The following is a 17948-nucleotide window of genomic DNA, read 5'->3' as shown; positions in this document are numbered from 1 at the left end:
ACGTGGGGTGAGAAAAGCCAGAAAAAGAAAACTGCATTACCTGTAGTGACCTGAAGGTTCCCTTCAGCAGCACAACACAGAAACATATCAAACAAAAACAGGAAGAGGGTGGGAAGACAAGGATTGAGAAACAGAGAGCACCACAGTAAGTTAGAACAAAGTGCCTAGAAACCGTGTTCTGAGCCAAGCAGTGAATTAACAGAGAGCATGCAGAGCACAGAGAATCTCAGTAACCCCATCTGCTCTGGTGGAGGAGGCAGACCTGAATTCACCAACTATGTCAGTAATCAACTACTACTATTTCATTGTTCCAAGACAGCCTGGGGCTGACGCCACCCCTCCACCCCCACCATTAAGATCATTTTGTATTAATTCATTTTTAGCTTGCTATAGACAGTGTGTGAAGATTTTCTCTAAGGTACAGGGGGTTTAAAACATCATCAAATATTAACATACTGATTTATGAACTAAGAGTACTTTTTGATTTAATCTCTCAATCAAGGGGAATGATGCCCAAGCATGAAGTCACTTCTATCTGAGCACTACCATCAATCTTTCAGCCTTGTCCAGTTCTTCCTAACATGCATTAAAAGGATAAAAAGAACCCACCCTCGCCAACTCGTGTTTATCAGCTGTGCTGTTAGTACCTGTTGGTGCATAGGTCGGGGCCCTGGGGCAAACTAGAAGAGGAAAGGCAGACAGGACAAAGGTTAAAGGCAAAAAGCTTAAGGTCCATGCACGTAGGCTTTCTTCACATCTGAACCTTTACAGCTGCAGCTCAACTATAAAAAAAAAAAAAGAAAAAAGACTGCTTTCCTCTGATCCAGTAAACCAAGATCAAGCTGTGCAAGACTATAACCCACACAAATTAGGTCAAACATGAGCATGGAGCACATTTTGCGCAGTAGAGTATTGAGACCGTGCTGATACTGGAAGTGAAAAGGTGAGAAGCATGCACACAAACATGCAGTCACCCCAAGACATTAACAGGTAGATTCAGTGTTGTGAACTACATGTTTAAAGGAAAGCGCTCAGATTTTACCAGCAGCTGTTGCGTCACACTTGCACAAAGGAAAGTTTGCAGTGAGAGGAAAAAATCTAGAACATCTAGAACTTCGAATCAGTACTAACTAAAAATTAGACCAAACAGTGAAGCTTAAATTCATATTCTACCACTGATTTTTACTCCCTATAGAAAGGGATGGAATCCAGCAGAGATTCCCATCAGTTGCACAACAGCTATCTGACGTGTGAAGGGAGAAGTCCTGCTTTTCTGGGATGGAGTCATCACTGCAAGGGCACAGAGGTGCAGGTGAGCCATGCGAAGGCCTACCTGTCTGGGTTGTGGTGTTGGGTTCATCTGTGGAGGCGGTGGGGTTGCAAATACAACGGAAGGAGGTTGCCCTGGGGGATAGGAGGGCTGCCAGAAACAGGAAGGGATGATAAAAGAAAAAGTGAGGATGTACTGTAGACAACTGCCCACATTGCAAAAATGTTGCATAAAATAACAATATAAGCGTAATAATATATTCTCACAGTTATTCAGTTAAAGGGGGAGTAAGAGTTTTCTGTCTTTTTAGACAGATTGGTGAACTTTGAGGATTTGATTAACCTCTATTCTAATTAGAACGTGGACAGAAAACCCCCCACCATTTTATTGATTTATTAATCAAAATAAAGACACAGCACGCGGTATCTGCCACAGACATTGTGACAACAGGACTTTTAGCTACACCAAACAAACCTGTAGCTGCGGCAACTAATCTGCATGAAAAGGTAATCTGCTTTTCATCATCTGTACAACAATGCTGCAACATCAGTCCTTTTCTTTGAGAAAGAAAAGAGGGATGGGTGCATAGACAGAGCAAAGGAGCATCCCACGTTACCTGTGAAAGACCAGGGGAGGGGGCAGGGTGGGGGGTGGAGGGAGGTCCTGTTATAGGCTGTGGTGCTTTATTCATTTCATGGAGTTCTGCATGGGGAGGCGGATGTGGACCTGTGCACAAATCTGACAAAAGAAAAACAGATGGGCTCAGTTGGTGTAAAAACTACAAACAAAGTTAGCACCAAAATCAGAGAGAACAAAGGGATGAAAGAAATGTAGATAGTTCATCTTTAGACTTACATATTTAAGAATCTTTTTAGGTCCTAAGTGTAGTTACACTGAAGAAAGTTCTTTCCTAAAAGGACAGAAAGAGAAGGTGAAGCCTTGTTACGTATGGGTTGAGGTGGATCGACACAAAGATAGCCTTGTTAACCCGCCACTGCTCCTCTTTGGTGATTCACACACGCCAGACATAGAATCACCATCTCTTTATTTGCCAAATGTACAACGTACACAGGAATCTGACCTGGTGTAACAGCGCCACAGAACATTAAATAAAGGGGGGGGGGGGGGGGGGGGGGGGGGTGACTAGGATGTTTGTTTAGGAGGGTGATGGCCTGGGGGAAAAACTGTTCAGGTGGTTTTGGTCTTGATAGACCTGAACCTGCGGCGCGGATCAGCCCTGCATCAGTGTGTGCTTACACATAACAAGCCAACTTCGCAGAATCGGTTGAGTGACCACATCTTCGCAGGTTAGAGTGACGACTTCTATAATACTGACCTGCCCTTACACACAGCCTGTTTCACTGTTACTACCTCACGAGTCAGCTCACAGGCATAACAGCAGAGGATCAACTCGGACACCCTACGATGCCTCTGTACTTTCACATGACATCGATGTGCAATGAAACCGCATCAGTCCCGGCGTAAAGGACGTGTGGGGAGGCTTAATTAAGTTACTATGAAGAAACCAACAACGAGGGCCTGTTAAATATAGGAACTAAGGTTTTACCTGTTAGTTTGATGTTTAAGCTTTATTTCTCTTTAGCTGAAGGATGCCACATAGAATTTCTTAAAACTGAAGAACCTTTGCGGGTGAGAGGTGAAATGTCTTCAAGAACCAAGAAGAATTCCAGTTGCCCTTATTCAAGCTCTTAGGAATCTCTTAAAAGGTGTCCCTTCATGAGGAAAATTGCTAAATAATTCAGTGTACTTGTGCTTGGAAAAACCATTTATCATTTCACAATATTTGTAAGACAAGACTTGAGGGATGTTCTCTGCAATCCTTAAAGGGGCAGGAAAATATCAGAATTATCTGATTTATCAGAGTTATCTCGGGGTCTTAATTCGATCGCAAGTAACCCGAACCGATTCGATTTCTTGACAGATTACTGTCTTAGTCTTATTGTAATTTAGCCATTAATCCGATCCGATTGCCTGCATGTAACCGTACTGATTGATTCTCTAAGTAACTGTCGAAATAACTGCCAATTCACTTTCTGTGCTAGTAGGTGGAAACTCTTTTTAAAGTCCACTCAACTAAAAATCAGGGTTTTAACCTTGTTAACATGTTAACCCCCTCGTTAACATGTCTGTAAGATGTCTGCAAGACACATCATGACTCATCATCATCGGCTGAGAATTTCTGCTTTGAATCAGCAGACCACCACCCATAGCTTCAGAAAGACTGATAAGACAGCCCGGGATCCTAATTTAAGAGTTGGGAAGAAGAAGAAGAAGAAGAATGAGGATTTTTGCTAAGTTTAAATGGTCACATTTGTCTAGTGAGGCCTTGGGACAATATTAAAGATATATACCAATGCAATGACTGTGGCACATTTATTAATTTGTACTATTTCAATACGCCTGTATAACGGACATGTCTTAATGTCTCTGAATTCTGAAGCACCCACATATATGAAAAACAAACCCAACAGAACGCAGGTCATGACCCAAATGAGGCAGACAGTTTTGTCCCCCCCTTTCTTTTTCATTTTAAATAATCAAACTCCATCACTCCCCAAACATGCAGGTAATTTCCTGATGTGAGCGTAACAACTCTCCTACAGTTTTATGATCCTCACAATGGTGACACATTTGATATTATTAGCTGAAGCCTACATTCTCTCTGCCAGTAACACACACACATACACTTCCTTGCACAGACCAACTCTCACAGGGAAGCTGCAGTGTAAAAAGCCTGAGTCATGATGAGTCAGGGTTTTTGTGTGTGTGCGCTTTTAGGATTTTTTTTTTTAAAGAGGAAATCACGCAGATAAACATTCCATTTGCAACAGTTACCAAGACTCTTACCAACACACCCACAAACCCATCGTAGTTTTTCAATGAGTGCTTCAAGCGCACCATGATGAATTCCCTGGCTCAGAAAAACACTCAAGGACATGAACATTAAGCCTCTTCAAAGTAACTTAGAGCCTTTGAGCTCAGAAAACAGAAGCAAAATAAGTCAGCGTAAGGAAAGAGTGCAGGGATGACGGGCAGCAGTTCAACGGTTCGGACACAAAGTTGTCAGGTTACTTGGCTTGCAGGGAAATAAATGCTGAGTCAACAATCAAAGGGCTACAGAGGTCCTCCAGTAAATGACCAATATTGTCTCATGGGCTTTAGTCCAGTCCCTTGAGTCCACACAAATTAAAGGTGTTTACCCAGAACCAGTGACATGTGGTTGGCTTCATAAACAACTCACAGAATCAGACAGATCAGTGTTCTGTTCTGCTGCTTTCAGGCTCACAGGACACACTCCACCCAAGTCCCCCCCGTTCACATCGAGTCCTGTGAAGATGCAGAAACCAGCACTTCCACTTCAGACATTTGCTCCTTTGACTGTTGCATAGACTGAGTACAAGTCAAGTTGATGACTATGTCAGCTGCAAGGAGTGCAACCACAATCTCCACCTGTAAGCACCCACCTTCCCTCTATGCAAAGCAATGGTTAATTCCAATTTTAATATTGGTGCAAATCAGCCATAAATGTATGTGTCCAATGTGTTACAACTGTATGTTTAGTAAAATAAAAGAATAAAATAAATTCAGCCGTACATCTTTGAACCAGAAAATGTATCTCAAGAAGGACAAAGATAATATACACTGTTGCATGCTGGGCCTTATTTGGAACATTGTTTGTGTACATCCACAGAAATGAACGCTACACATTAGGAAGCTGCTATATGCAGGAGTGCTAGGCCTGAGTCATCTTGTGTACCCCCTTGTGAAATCCTCCAGTACCAGGTGAAGTCCACAGGCAGGTATGTGAACTATTGTGCCCACGATGGATTAAGTTCCTGAACATGTGATTAAAGAGCACAGTGAGCTTGCTGGCCTTGCCTTTGCTGTGTTCTCCACCCAGCCTGTACTGACTTCTGACTTCTCCGCAATTAGCTAATTACTCATTACGAACGCTCCTCACAGCAAATGCAGATGAGCTGCACAGCTCCACCGAGCTAGTACATTCTTTATTATTGCAGCTGCAAGGCGGCATACTCAAACAAATATCCCTTTTAGAAACGCTGACAGGCTATATCACACCAGCATGGAACAATTAGATGAACAGTGATCTCACCAGCTTAGACTCGCCTGCCAAGAGTCAAATGCAAATTCTGAGTTTGACTGATAAATACATAGCCAATTAGAAAATAGGGTGCTTTGTTTATGTGTACCAGCTGAGACTAATCGGATTTCATCAGATTTTGATTCCATGCATGTTTACCGCGACATGGACGTTGGTTCATTTACATGGCTAAGTTGATCTGTTACTGGAACTCCACTCAACTGTGGACGTAACCGCGCTGAGTGATCACCATTCATACTGACATATCAGTGGATCTAATTAGAGCAGTTGATCATTTGATGGGTTGATAGTCTGCAGAGTTTGGCCGTGGGTTTAGGATACTTAGCAGCAGGAACCAAAGTCCAAAAACGAAACTCATGTGTTTTACAATGAAAGGCGTCAGAATAAAGTTGGAAATCTGAAGTCATCGACTTACAATTGTCTCTCAATTTATTCACAAGACGACTTTGTGCACAAACATCTGAAGGTAAGTTATTCTAAGTCAATGCATGAGGAGGTGCAACAACAAGAAGTGTCTTAACATTCCTCTGCTGCTGACAGTGGCCAATATTTGCAACAGAACAGGTGCTCGATGCTCCTATTTCAACATTCCAAGTCACAGACAAGCATTTGAACGGCATTCCAGTGAAAATAAAGTGTGTACTGGAAAAGTTTTGCTCTGGTGATGCAGCATTACACAGCCTGTCCTCTTCCATCATCATGGTCTTCTGGTAACATTCTGCCAAAACCCACACATGCCCCGACTGTGTGCTTTGTAGCTTCCCAACAGGAAGTTCAGCAGTGTCCATATGTCAGGCAAACTGTGACAGTGTGCCTCGGACATATCATGCATTGTGCCGTTTGTTCAGTCTGTCTGACAACCCTGCGTCACAAAGGTCTATCAAACATCTATATGTATTAGCTACATGGTAAACAGCATCCATTTTGGACCCACGTTCTCTGCTGTGGTCACATGTCTGCAGTCCTCAACATCAAGAACATGTCTCCTACAGAAAGCAGGGCGACCAACAAACGGCTCAAACACGAACATTCCAGCAATCCCGGCTTCGAGCAATTAATCACACAGCAAGACACCTATCCAGATGTTCCACATCTATATACTATCGATGCAGAGTGTGGGATACTTCTGTCACAGGGGCGTGTCTGCGTGTCTACTCACACATACAAGCCATTCATTCGCAGTCCATCGTGTTAACCACGCACATATCAGATAGTCTTGCAAGAACACATGCATACAAGTCCGAAGTCGTGTGGCTGAACGCAGTTTTCAAAGTGCTGTTAGCCATGTTGCTAACTTTGCTAGGCCCAACCTGGATTTACCACGTGGTTTCTCATGCTATTGGCGCGATCCACATCCCAGCTGCCGGCTTCAAGCCAGCCACACCTCAGCCTATTTTAGCAACGACACTCGTGTATTTCCACAAAACACCAGCCATAGCAAATGACAGTGAGCGGGCTAGTTAAAGAGAATATCACCCAAATCAACGGTCAAATATAAGAAGGAGCCACCTGGTTATGATACAATCACACTCAATAGCTAAATAAACCACTCACCGGCAGAAGCACGCTGTACTTGAAAGCTTAAACTATTACGATACGACAAAGTAGTCGTGCTGTCAATGGTGTCGTAGCAGATGTAAGTGTTGCATCCAGTCAGAATGAGACAGACACCTCAGAGCTAAACTCACCCAGCATGACAGCAACATCACCTTCGCGACAGCCTCCGTTCCCATGGATGCAGCTCTGCAGATGCGGTAGGAAAAAAACCCGCGTCTAAAGCTTGCTCGCGTGGATTCACCTTCTTTAAAGCTGCCACGAGGACATTTAATTCAGCAAAAAGCTAGTGAGGTTTGCAAAAGCTTCGAAACGGCTCTCTTAATTTCTCTGTATCAGACAGCATGCACCGACACGTGCTTTATGTCAACCGGGTCACTGAAACAGTACAATGTGTGGCTCATGAACAGAGGCAGTGATGCACAAAAACATCTTTTTAAACTCACTAACAAACTTAGCCGCAGGATCCCAAACGAAGTCTGGTCATTTGATCGCCATCAGAAGGCACGTTCTAATTCCAAACTGTCAGACATGTGTTTATATACAGCCAAGCTGTCAAACATGAGTAAAACTCCACAGTAAAGCATGACTTCACAGCCCCAGTGGTGCCACTGCTAGCTTACTCTCGTAGCCAGCAAACGGTTGGACAGCTAGCGGTATAATTTACGCTAACCGGTAAAAACAACAGTGTTGTAAGGTGACAGTCTATTGTTTCATCCTTCGTGAAACCTATGACACACAACACGATACCTTTCTTCACGTCTGACAAGTAAGGGGGCATATACTGGATCTGTGCTGTGGTGTTAGCTCGCTGGTCAGACTAGCTCCAGTGAAGAAAGAACACCCACGTCGTCTTCGCATGAAATGCTAACAAGCAGCTAGCTAAAGCTAATCCCTGAGAACACATCAGTGAGCAGAAAGCCCCCAACAAAGTCACAACACCGGGGTCTGTCCCCCGACTGAAAGGTGCCACGTGGATTTTACTTACTCACATAGTCTCAAAGCAACAGTGACGTGACAGTTGTGTGAAAAAGAGAATATTTTTTTAAAGGAATTTGTTAAGGACCGTAGCGTTACCTTTCTCTCCTTGAGTCCGCAAAGCCGGACGGAAAACCTTCCCGGAAGCCGGTAGTTTGTAATTCCGGAAAAATCCCATCACGTAAAACCTTCCCAGTGACAGTGCTCTGATAAGTATGCACTGTATGTTAATATCCAAATGATCTCGCTTAGCTTTACTGCCTGCATGTAAAACCACACGCGACAAGCATTTCAGGGATTATAAATTACTCCATGTGTTCAAAATGTTAACAGACACTCCCGGTTTGTTATGCAGATTAAAGAAATTATTCCATTTTTACAATGAAATGACCAAAAACTGGTTTAAGCCACCTTTTAATTCTAAAACTGTCTTCTGTTATTTGAAAGATTGTTATTGAATCGTAATGCTATAAGTGATATATGGTATTAGGAGTTCCATTAACCACAGATAATAATTGTGTCGTCTTCATGGGACTAAAAAAAAAAAAAAAAAAAAAAACATCCTCAAAAAGATTGTTCATGGCTCAAAATGACCTAATGTGAAGTGTGCTGAACATTTTAAATGGTACACAACCATGTAATACGTTCAGAAATAAACTAAAGTCAGTGAAATCTGTCCCTGCAGTGATCCAGTGGCCGAAAAACCCAATCCATTTATCTATCTAAACAAATGAGCAGTCCGTTTACCATCTAAACTATTAAACCTTATTCTGGCATGTTTACTGCTAGACTGGTGTATCCTGCACAGGTGTACTTTTTACTTTAAAGACAAACGCATTTGATGTGTGATGATGCGATGATGGTCAAATGCCTGACTGGCACATCAAGGTTTTTGAAGAAAAAAAAGACACTTTGCATATATACAGCAAAGATTTTCACCAAATTAATCAATGTTTTTATTTTTGACTCAATCTTTTACACCAACTGTAACAAAAAAACAAAAACAAAGTGATGCAGAATACATACTTTTAAATGCTCTAATTACAAAAGATGGCTGAGGAGTTAAGTAGGAGAGAACGATGCATTTGAATGTGTGGACTGAGCAGTAGTTATTCATCGACTCATGACTGAAACATTTACAGGATGAACAGGTCCAATTTCTGAACTGGGCCCAGGCCAGTCAAACAACTGGGTCAGTACATGTAGGAGGGGCGGATCAGAAATTATAGCTATGCAGAAACATCTATGAGGAGAGAATGAGGTCCCAGTTTACTCTCCCTTTGTCATACCAGTCCAACCAACCAGACCCCATCCCTTCATTTTTATGGACTGCCAGAGCTGGGCCACAGACAACAGACGCCTGCTTTCCACCATGCAGTGAGCAACTAAATATAACAATTGCCAAGAGCCTTGGAGGGCTACCCTTACAAACAAGGAGAGGCCAATGAGAATGGTTGCAGTCTAGGTTTCGTAGTTGGGGTTCTTGCGAAGGATAACAAAGCCCTCTAGGATGGGAGTGACGGGGAGGTACTCCTCTGTGGCCAGCTCCGCCCTCTCTCCATGTGCCAGCAACACTGGAGTGGTGTGAGTCTGGAAACCTGTGATGGCCTTTGGCTTACCTGCCTGGCCCACGACATCCACAGCCTGAGGACAAATCACACAAACGCACATTTACTTTCCTATGACCTGAACCGCAGTCCAACTTTGGGATCTTCAATCTTCCCAGACTAATTCTGCTCAGCCTTACCTGTCCAACTCTAACGGACACAGGCAGCGGTCGGAGCTCCTCATCAAATGTAACCAACATACGTGGCTGCATGGCTGCTACCAGGCCGTAGAGAATATAGTGAGATTTTCCCAGGATTACTGTAACGCAAACATGAACACCAGGGATGGAGTCACACAGGAAACCCTTAAACTGATACAGTCTGGAGAGCTAATGGATGTGTGTGAGGGAGCGTGAGGAAAATATACTCACTATTCTTGACGTCAAGGAAGGAAACGAGCACAGTGAGCAGTCCGGCCACGGCGACCTGACTCATCAGCTGCCTGTCGCTATGGTAGGGACAGAGTGTAAGTGTGCCTTTGCCCAGGTGAGTCAGACCCTGCGGAGGCAAAAACAACAAAGACTCAATCATTCGTGCACACACGCTTTTCCAAAAGTTCACTCAAGTCTGGTAGACAGTGCATTTTGTGTAGCCTCCCACCTGTGCCAATCGGACCATAAACAGATTATTGGGATCTTTGGCGTGGTACTGTGCCAGCTGCCGCAGCATGGCCGCCAGACGAGCGTTATTCGTGCCTGTGTACAAGGAAAGAATGAAAAGACTGTGTTCATTCATGTGTTCAGGAAGTTGACACAAGACGCACACTCAGAGGAGGCAGCATGCTGGTTTATTGAAAATGACAAACTAAAAGTAAACTGTGGCATTTTTAGAAAGAACTTTCAGGGTTTCTTCAGGAAATGAGTGATTTAGACTGAGGCAGTGATCACATAAAAAGCTAGGAAAGAGTTCACGTTGTGTATGGCTGTTGTGACAAGATGTTAGTGGTGTTAATATTATGTTAATGATACCATTTTTAATCACAGTACTAAATAATGTCAGTTTTTAAAAGCGTAATGTATGTGGGTGTACATTTAATTCATAATACAAGTTATGGTACTGACATTAAACCAAATGAAATGTTCATTATCATGCAAAATAGGTCCAATGGCATCAAAGCCTCTGACAGGGCACCTATAACAAGTGAGATTTCTGACAGCAGTTATTAGATTTCATTACTTCATATAATGCTGAAACTTACCGCTGCCCACCATGCCCATGGCAAAGATAGAATTGTGAGAGACCTCTGGGTCAGCATCATGGGAGAACTTGCTGAGGGTGTCCAAGATGTTCAGACGAGGGTTGGACACGGAAATGAGAGCGAGGGCCAGGGGCACCGCTCGCCTCAGGGTGGGCTCACCATAACGTAGCTGAGGGTGAAATCAGAGAGAGATTACTTTGTCTTCTTAGGCTGTCAAAAATATCGTCCTCATGTCATCTTAGTCTGAATAACAGATCACAACAGAGTAAAAGGGGAAAAAAAAAGGGGGGGGGGGTGTCAAAGAAGATATTCGTGCAATGTGGATTCAAAGATGGTTCGGCCTGCTCATTATTCTTTATCAAGACGAGAGAAACTGCGCTACATTTCCAGCTGAAGAAAAGGATCACAATTTCAGCAAGTAAACAGAAAAATACAGAAAAAAGACAAACTGCTGGTAAATTTAAGTTTAACTGACCAGGTGTCCAAAAGTTCGCAAGGCCATTTCAGAACCAATCTCCTCCCCCATGGCAATCAAAGCAATGCCAAGAACAGCCACACCCTGAGAAAAAAAAACACAAAACACATTCAAGTGAAGTTTCCTTCTCCACTGCAGAACAACAGCCAAAAAAGTCCAGCATGAAGTAGGTCGACTGGTTGAGTAAATGTGTCTACACATTGGTCAACAACACAAATATGTGTCATTTAACTCAAACTAGATATTTTATTCATGTAAAGTTATTGATCACGTGTTGGGCTTCAGATATGCATCTACAAGCAGCTGACAGCAGCCTCTTCTCTTCATGATGTCCGAATGTGTTTAACAGCAAGGTGCAAGGAAAAATGGATGACATACTGTCAGTATCCACAGTGAAAAAAAAAAAACACATTAAACACGGGCGTGTGGATTTTACTCTGCGAGGAGAGAAGAGAAAAGAGAGCAGCCGGTGCCGGCACTGCTAATGTTAGCCACACTCAGCAGCATTTACATGCCAACACTGTGATACCGCTCTGTTTCCCAAACACACTATTCTACATTTTGTGTTGTTCTACTCAATGAGAAAATCTGCCATCAGCAGCATCTCATAGTTTAAGGATAATCACGACTCCAAGTATTAGTCCTAACCTGGTGGGAGCCCATGTCAGCAGCAGTCTCCTTCTTGTCTTTGTCCTTCTTATCCTTCTTGTCCTTGTCCTCCTCCTTTTCCTTCTCCTTAGCTTCGTAGTGCTCACTGCAGATATGGAGAAGCTGTTGCACCTTCAGCACATTACCAGAACCTGGGAAAAAGAGAGAGGCAAATTACTACAGTGAATTAGGCTCCAAGTCAGTAGCTACAGCATTGTTTGCAGACTTGTATATGGTTGGCTTTCTGCATTTGTACACATAGACAATCCCTTTAAAAAAGGCCGGAATAGCAGCACTGTCAGACGAACCTGCATATGCACAAATGTCCACCAGTGTGTTTGCAAAGCTGCGGAAAGGTTCGGGCACAACCTGTAGAGCTGCCAAGGTCGTTTCAATTGCTTCTCCTTTGCCTATGCATAACAAAATAACACACAGAGAGATCTAGACTTGTACAAAGTGAGGTGAATAAGTCAAAACATTTATTCTCCTAATCCTCTGTCCATGCCTACCCAGGTGGTTAAATCCCAATCCAAGAGGCAGCCAGCGGGCGTATGTGTCCTTCAGCTCCTGTTCATTCTTCTCCATGATAGTCTGGACGATGGTGGAGGTGACGTCACCATTACAAGACCCCACTGCGATCATACCGCATGCCAGTGCTGTCACTCCAACCACCTGGAAATTTCACAAACAAACCTAAATGATGCTACACCGACTTTCAGTGGGAAAATGACAAGTGACCTCAAAGGGAAATGCTCTGCCATACCTCCATGCTGGACTTGGAGTCTCCCATGACAGGGAGAAGCAGAGAGAGGACGTCTTCTCTGTTGGAGCCTGCATAGGCAAGACCCAGTCTGAAAACAGGACAACAACGATCAACAACCACTGCCTCAGAACACACACATATAGCACAACAGATGCATCAACTTGTTTCTTTCTACATGTAAACATCCTCACCCAAAGATGGCTCCTATCCTCATGACATTGCTGTTGTGCAGGACGTAGTCAGAGAGCAGGGCAAGAGCTGGGTCACATTCATTCCTCACACCCGAGTTTACAATGCCACAGGCCAGGAGGGCACCGGACTGCACACAGAGGGATGACACAAGTGTAAAACACACAGGTGTAAAACACACACACACACAAAAAATAGACACCTTTAGGGCTATGGTTTTTATAATATATAATAGAAAGCAAAACTTGCACACCGGAGAAGTCTGTTTTAAACCCCATCAACATTAGGAAATTATTTGAACTTGAAGTTTATGAAATGTAGTGATTTCCCTAAACGCAACAGCTATGGAACATGTCATTAGGACACTGCTCAAGAATTACAAATGGCCAGATACAGTAAAAGCATCAGAATGTGACTACATCCCAAACTGACTATACCTTTATGTAGTCTTCAGAGGAGTAGAGGTATTTATCAATCTGGGTCAGACCACCATCCACATCCCACAGCAGGATCATACCCAGAGAGGCTGCAGCACTCAACATGCCTGGGAACATCAGATCAGCATTTGTAAATGCACAGCCCACTATGACAAACAGAACTGAGCTTCTTTGTTTGGATGGTGTGTGCCCTTGTACCATGGTCCTTGTTTTTGTACAGCCATTTGTTGCCATCGTCTGTGAGCAGCTTGTCCTGTCCAAAGGCGGCATTGACAAAGCCGTTTACAAACGAAGAGGCCAAGTTCATGCGGGCGGAGTCCACTTGGGAGCCACTGCCTCCAAACCCTGTCACATACAGCGCAGAGGTCATGCAACATGGCTCAATTGTATATTTGGAAAAAAAAGTAAAGTTCATCTCACTTGGCCAGAAAAGTGCAAACAGCTCATTCATAAAAGCATCTTTTTTTTAAAATCTATTTATCTTTTTAAAACAGCTTAAGTGAAGCTTTTTTTTTTTTTTTTTTTTTTTTTTTTTTAAAATCTGTGCTGATTTAAAATCAGCACCTCTGTTATCAACACACAAACACAGCCTTAAACACGTAAAATCCTCACTGTTATTTTCCAGATGTGTTTTGTAGATGTCATCTGGGACTTTGGGCTCCATAATGTCCAACTGGGGAGAACAAGAAGAGTTTTATTTCAAATATATAAAACTGAACATTTTATGTCCTTTTCAGAGGGAGGTTAAGCTTAAGTTATGATCTGTAACATCACGCTACAAATCATAAACCATGATTCTCCAAGTGTCTCTGATGAATGTCATTTTAGATCAGCCTATCATTCAATGTTGTCACCATGTATGCATCACCACCTCTACAGGTTATTCAATAAAATAGGTATTTGAAAATAGTTGGCACAATTCTCATTAAAAGGGATCTTCTGGGTTTTTTGTTGTTTCTAAAGCAGGATTGTAGGAAATACTTATGAGCAGTCAGTGTCTTGACGACAGGAGACAGTTTGGAGAAGTTTAGCTAAAAGCTACTCAGAACGACACCACAGAAGAGAACAACTCAAAGCTCAATTATTTTAAAAAATCATCTTTGCTTTCGTAATCACTGATCTTACGGTCTACAGCAGCTACTGCAGGTAAGAAACTCACCACTCATAAACAAAAAGAAGGAAAAAAAAGAACATCTCTTATTTAAAATGTTATGTGATAACATATTTTCAGTGAGAACTCGATATTCCATTAATCTCTTGTGCTTTTTGTAACCGGTATGATGCGTTATACTGGAGCGAAGAAAAGCTCTTCAGGCGAGTATTAAGAAATCAGCTTTGGCATTGTAAAAACATGGACTTGTATTATTCTTAAGGCCTTACAGACAACTTTCTAATGACTTAAATTCCCAACAAGCTGTTGTGTGAAAGTCTTTGCTCTAAGTTCTTCTCTCCCACCTCTCTCGCCAAAGCCAAGAAGTTACTGTTGAGTTGCACGTTGGACATGATCTCTGTCAAGTCCTCGTAGTCCTCCACATCCTCGTTAAGCTCCAGGAACATGCCATGACGGCCCAGCATGAAGGCCATCTGCTTCTGGATGACTCTGCAAGGGACAAAGATACAGGGAGTATCAAAATGATCGATCCTTTCAGTGTTGGTTGAAAATATGTCCACGCTCAACACCTTTGAGAAAAAGTTCTGCACCAGTTCTAATTAGAATTGGTCAAGCTCAGGTCATCCAGTCCTTACATGTCTTTGCAGGATGTGAAGATGTTTTCAACCAGCTCCACATCATTGAGCATCAGGGCCAGGCGCAGAGCCTCCGGATAACGGCTGAACTTCCTGAAGATGTTCAAGGCAGATCTCAACAGTGCTGAGTTTTCTGGCTCAGGGACATAACTCACACAGCTGGAAAAAAAATAAAAAAAATCACGCAAAAGTTAGGAAACATTCATATATCAGCAAGTTGCAGATATAAACAGTACTTTTCTAAGCGAAGCAGACCTGGTGAGGTAGAGGCACACTTTGCTGTAGGCGTTTTCATCAATGTAGTCCTCCAGCATGTCCAGCCTCTCAATCTCCATCAACAGGTCACACGCCTCATGCTCTGCATTGTGGGCCATGTTGTAGGGCACAATCTCCTTTACTAGTTTCAGTAGCGTCTCCTGCTGGGTTTTATCATTCTCCTCTACCTCCTGCCACTCTTTGGCCACCTCACCAGCAAGGTGTCTGATGGACACAAACAAGAGAGGTGGTCAAAAAAACACAGCTGGAGTTTTCCACTGAAAGAAAAAGATCCTTTTATCTGCAAACTTTTGCATTCTGTATTATGTAATGTCACCTTTATCTCAACCTCATTTAAAATATATTACTGCTACACTGCTATCCAATGGCTAATTCAGAAAATGCTGCAACTAACTGAAATCCATATAGACAAAATAAAAAGGTATAACCACTGCATTCCATTTGTTAACATTAATGTCCGAACTCATGTCTGAATTAAGGTGAGTTACCTGACATATTCGTGTCCCCAGGAGGCCAACTCTTCCTGGGAACCCAGCAGACGGTACTTCAAACACTCCCTCTCACCGCTCATAGTCATGGCCAGCACTGACACCACGTCAGCACAGAAACGCTGAAACCAAAAACAGCATTTACAGTTTGAACCTTTGAAGTTCCAAAGTTTTAAGTATGTCAGGCTACATTTAATGAGCCAAAAAAAAGCAATACTATACTTTGTACTATACTAAACATGTATAAATACTGGCATTTAAAATCTAACACAACTGCCACACACATCTCTCGCTCCATAGACATATATCATGCAGTTCATTTCATCGGTCCACCATATCTTTTTTCCATAATTAGTCATTCAATTTGTGGCAGCACAGAAAACGAGGCTGACCTTGTTCTCGCCTGGGGCCATGCCCTCATAGATTTCTTTGAGTTTGCCATAGTGTGGGCGCAGGAATTTCAGGGGCTTGGGTACGGAGGTCATGGAGGTGGTTGAGGAGCGGATTAGTCTGCGCAGCTCTTCTAATGCGGGGCGATACAGTGCTGTGTCCTTCTCCTGCAAAAGACGCATGTTCCTTTACATCGTAATGGTTCTTTACTTCCTGACACAAAGAGAGAAATGCAAAATAACTAATACTCACACTCAGCCTCTCCACCATCATCTCCAGGTCCTCTTGTAACTGCTTGTCTTCCTCTGACTTAGAAATTGAGAAAGAATTTGAGATTAAATCCAACCTTCATACAAAATAGAAAAAGACTGTCTTACAAAATCACAGGGGTATTAAAATTGTGCCACTTCAGTTTCAGTTTATTCACACACAAACACATCAATCATAAACTACACTATGCCACTACTTGCAAACACATTGGCTGTAACAGAAGCAATACATAACCCAACATAAATACTCTGAATAAAAAGAGTTGTTTATCAATTCGCTAATATACTGGTAATGAAAATCGACCCCAGCCCCATTTACAGAGGCTGGAGCTCCCTGATGCAGACTGCTTAGGTTCAAGTCCCGGCCTGTGGCCCTTTGATGTCAAGCTAATTTCAAATGAAGGCTGTTAGAGCCGAAAAAGTCCTTAAAGTTAAAAACAGCATAGAGATACACATTTATTTCTTTATTCTGTCTACTGTAACCAAGATTCCCTCAATATTATGCTGGTGCTGGTGAGTTTCTGTGACCCGCAGTTTCTAATTTCTAGTTTCTAAGCTAATTGTTGTGACTGATTTTAACATTTGAGGCTTATTTGAAATCTGTCAATGACAAAATTCTATATGAAGTTCAGTTATGAGATACATGTGCATCTACAAAACAACAACAGTGTTTGACCTGACCGCTGACACTTCAACTCAGGCAGTTCATAGCGTCCAACCCCAATGCCTGTTAAGTGTATTCTTTCAATGTAATTACTGACGAAACACAATTTTTGTAAGCTGCGAGCTTCTTTAACTTCACCTGAGCTGCTGCGCACGTTTCCTACAGCTAAACCCGACTGGCTCAAAATGCTAAGCAAAGCTAACATTGATGTCAGTACATCACCAGGAAGCTAACGTTAGCTTACCGACTGAAGTATGGAGGAGACTTTTGTTTTATCTATACGAACGTTATGCGACCCAAATACGTTGGTAGGCTGAATAAGTCAGGCTCCATATGGGAAATGTCCCCAGCCGTAAAAATAAACGCTCATTAGTTATCTTTATTGAGTGACACTGGCTTCGGCCTACTCGACCATGTTGACAAAGCGGCAGTGACTAAGGCAAAATAACAGGTCTGGCTCCTGAAGCGTCAGTTAGCACATTTTGAATGGGAGAAAAAATGTTTTACCAATTCTTGCTCCTCTTTCTTTTCCTTATCCTTCCCAGAGGACTGCTGTCCCTTCTCCTTGTCCTTCTCATCAGTCTTTTCAGGCTGCTTAGTCTCTTTCTTTTTTGCCTCTTCCATAGTTGTAGCTCTGTGAACTATCGGTTAGCAAGCGGAGCAGGGTGACTGGTAATTTACTTCTTCGTTGTGGAAAATCCGATGTGATTTTGTGTTTAGCGCCCCCGTTGGCCATGGATCGTCAAGGTTGTCAGTGCAAGTCCCTAAAAACGACACAGCCGGGACCCCGAGGAACCTCATGTTTCTTACAGTTAATATAATTATTAGATATGAATATATTCAGCACACTTA

The 17948-nt window shown here is 42.7% G+C and overlaps 2 protein-coding genes across 5 annotated transcripts in view; both read right to left on the bottom strand.

The window, feature by feature from the left end:
• The window catches only part of LOC140314693 (eukaryotic translation initiation factor 4 gamma 1-like), a 33618-nt gene extending 25552 nt beyond the window's left edge, over nucleotides 1-8066 (bottom strand). For 2 of the 4 annotated variants that reach the window (XM_072393025.1, XM_072393026.1), the window contains exons 1-6: nucleotides 8046-8066; nucleotides 2126-2180; nucleotides 1887-2008; nucleotides 1334-1420; nucleotides 648-680; nucleotides 41-61 (exon numbers count right to left, since the gene is read on the bottom strand). In XM_072393025.1, the coding sequence (XP_072249126.1) occupies nucleotides 41-61; nucleotides 648-680; nucleotides 1334-1420; nucleotides 1887-1961 (216 nt within the window). In that variant the 5' untranslated portion in view covers nucleotides 1962-2008; nucleotides 2126-2180; nucleotides 8046-8066. The remainder of the gene's footprint in view (nucleotides 1-40; nucleotides 62-647; nucleotides 681-1333; nucleotides 1421-1886; nucleotides 2009-2125; nucleotides 2181-8045) is intronic. The other 2 variants (XM_072393027.1, XM_072393029.1) reach the window with 2 other exon arrangements.
• An 809-nt stretch (nucleotides 8067-8875) lies between these two features.
• Nucleotides 8876-17805, bottom strand: psmd2 (proteasome 26S subunit ubiquitin receptor, non-ATPase 2). The gene is made up of 21 exons (XM_072393042.1): nucleotides 17604-17805; nucleotides 16416-16472; nucleotides 16166-16330; nucleotides 15774-15895; nucleotides 15265-15489; nucleotides 15010-15168; nucleotides 14719-14863; nucleotides 13876-13936; nucleotides 13462-13608; nucleotides 13264-13370; nucleotides 12829-12956; nucleotides 12638-12725; nucleotides 12384-12546; nucleotides 12183-12284; nucleotides 11875-12026; nucleotides 11227-11310; nucleotides 10752-10920; nucleotides 10154-10248; nucleotides 9925-10051; nucleotides 9694-9812; nucleotides 8876-9590 (listed from the first exon to the last, which is right to left on the bottom strand). Exons 1-21 carry the CDS (start codon nucleotides 17718-17720, stop codon nucleotides 9408-9410), a joined length of 2715 nt encoding a protein of 904 aa, XP_072249143.1. The 5' UTR covers nucleotides 17721-17805; the 3' UTR covers nucleotides 8876-9407.
• Between the last annotated feature and the right edge of the window lie 143 nt (nucleotides 17806-17948).

This window comes from Leuresthes tenuis, unplaced genomic scaffold, assembly GCF_036924035.1.
Source record: "Leuresthes tenuis unplaced genomic scaffold, fLeuTen1.0.hap1 SCAF_9, whole genome shotgun sequence".
In the NCBI taxonomy this organism is placed as follows: Eukaryota; Metazoa; Chordata; class Actinopteri; order Atheriniformes; family Atherinopsidae; genus Leuresthes; species Leuresthes tenuis.
Note: the sequence above shows the minus strand (reverse complement) of the source record. Positions and strands in the feature narration are given on the sequence as shown.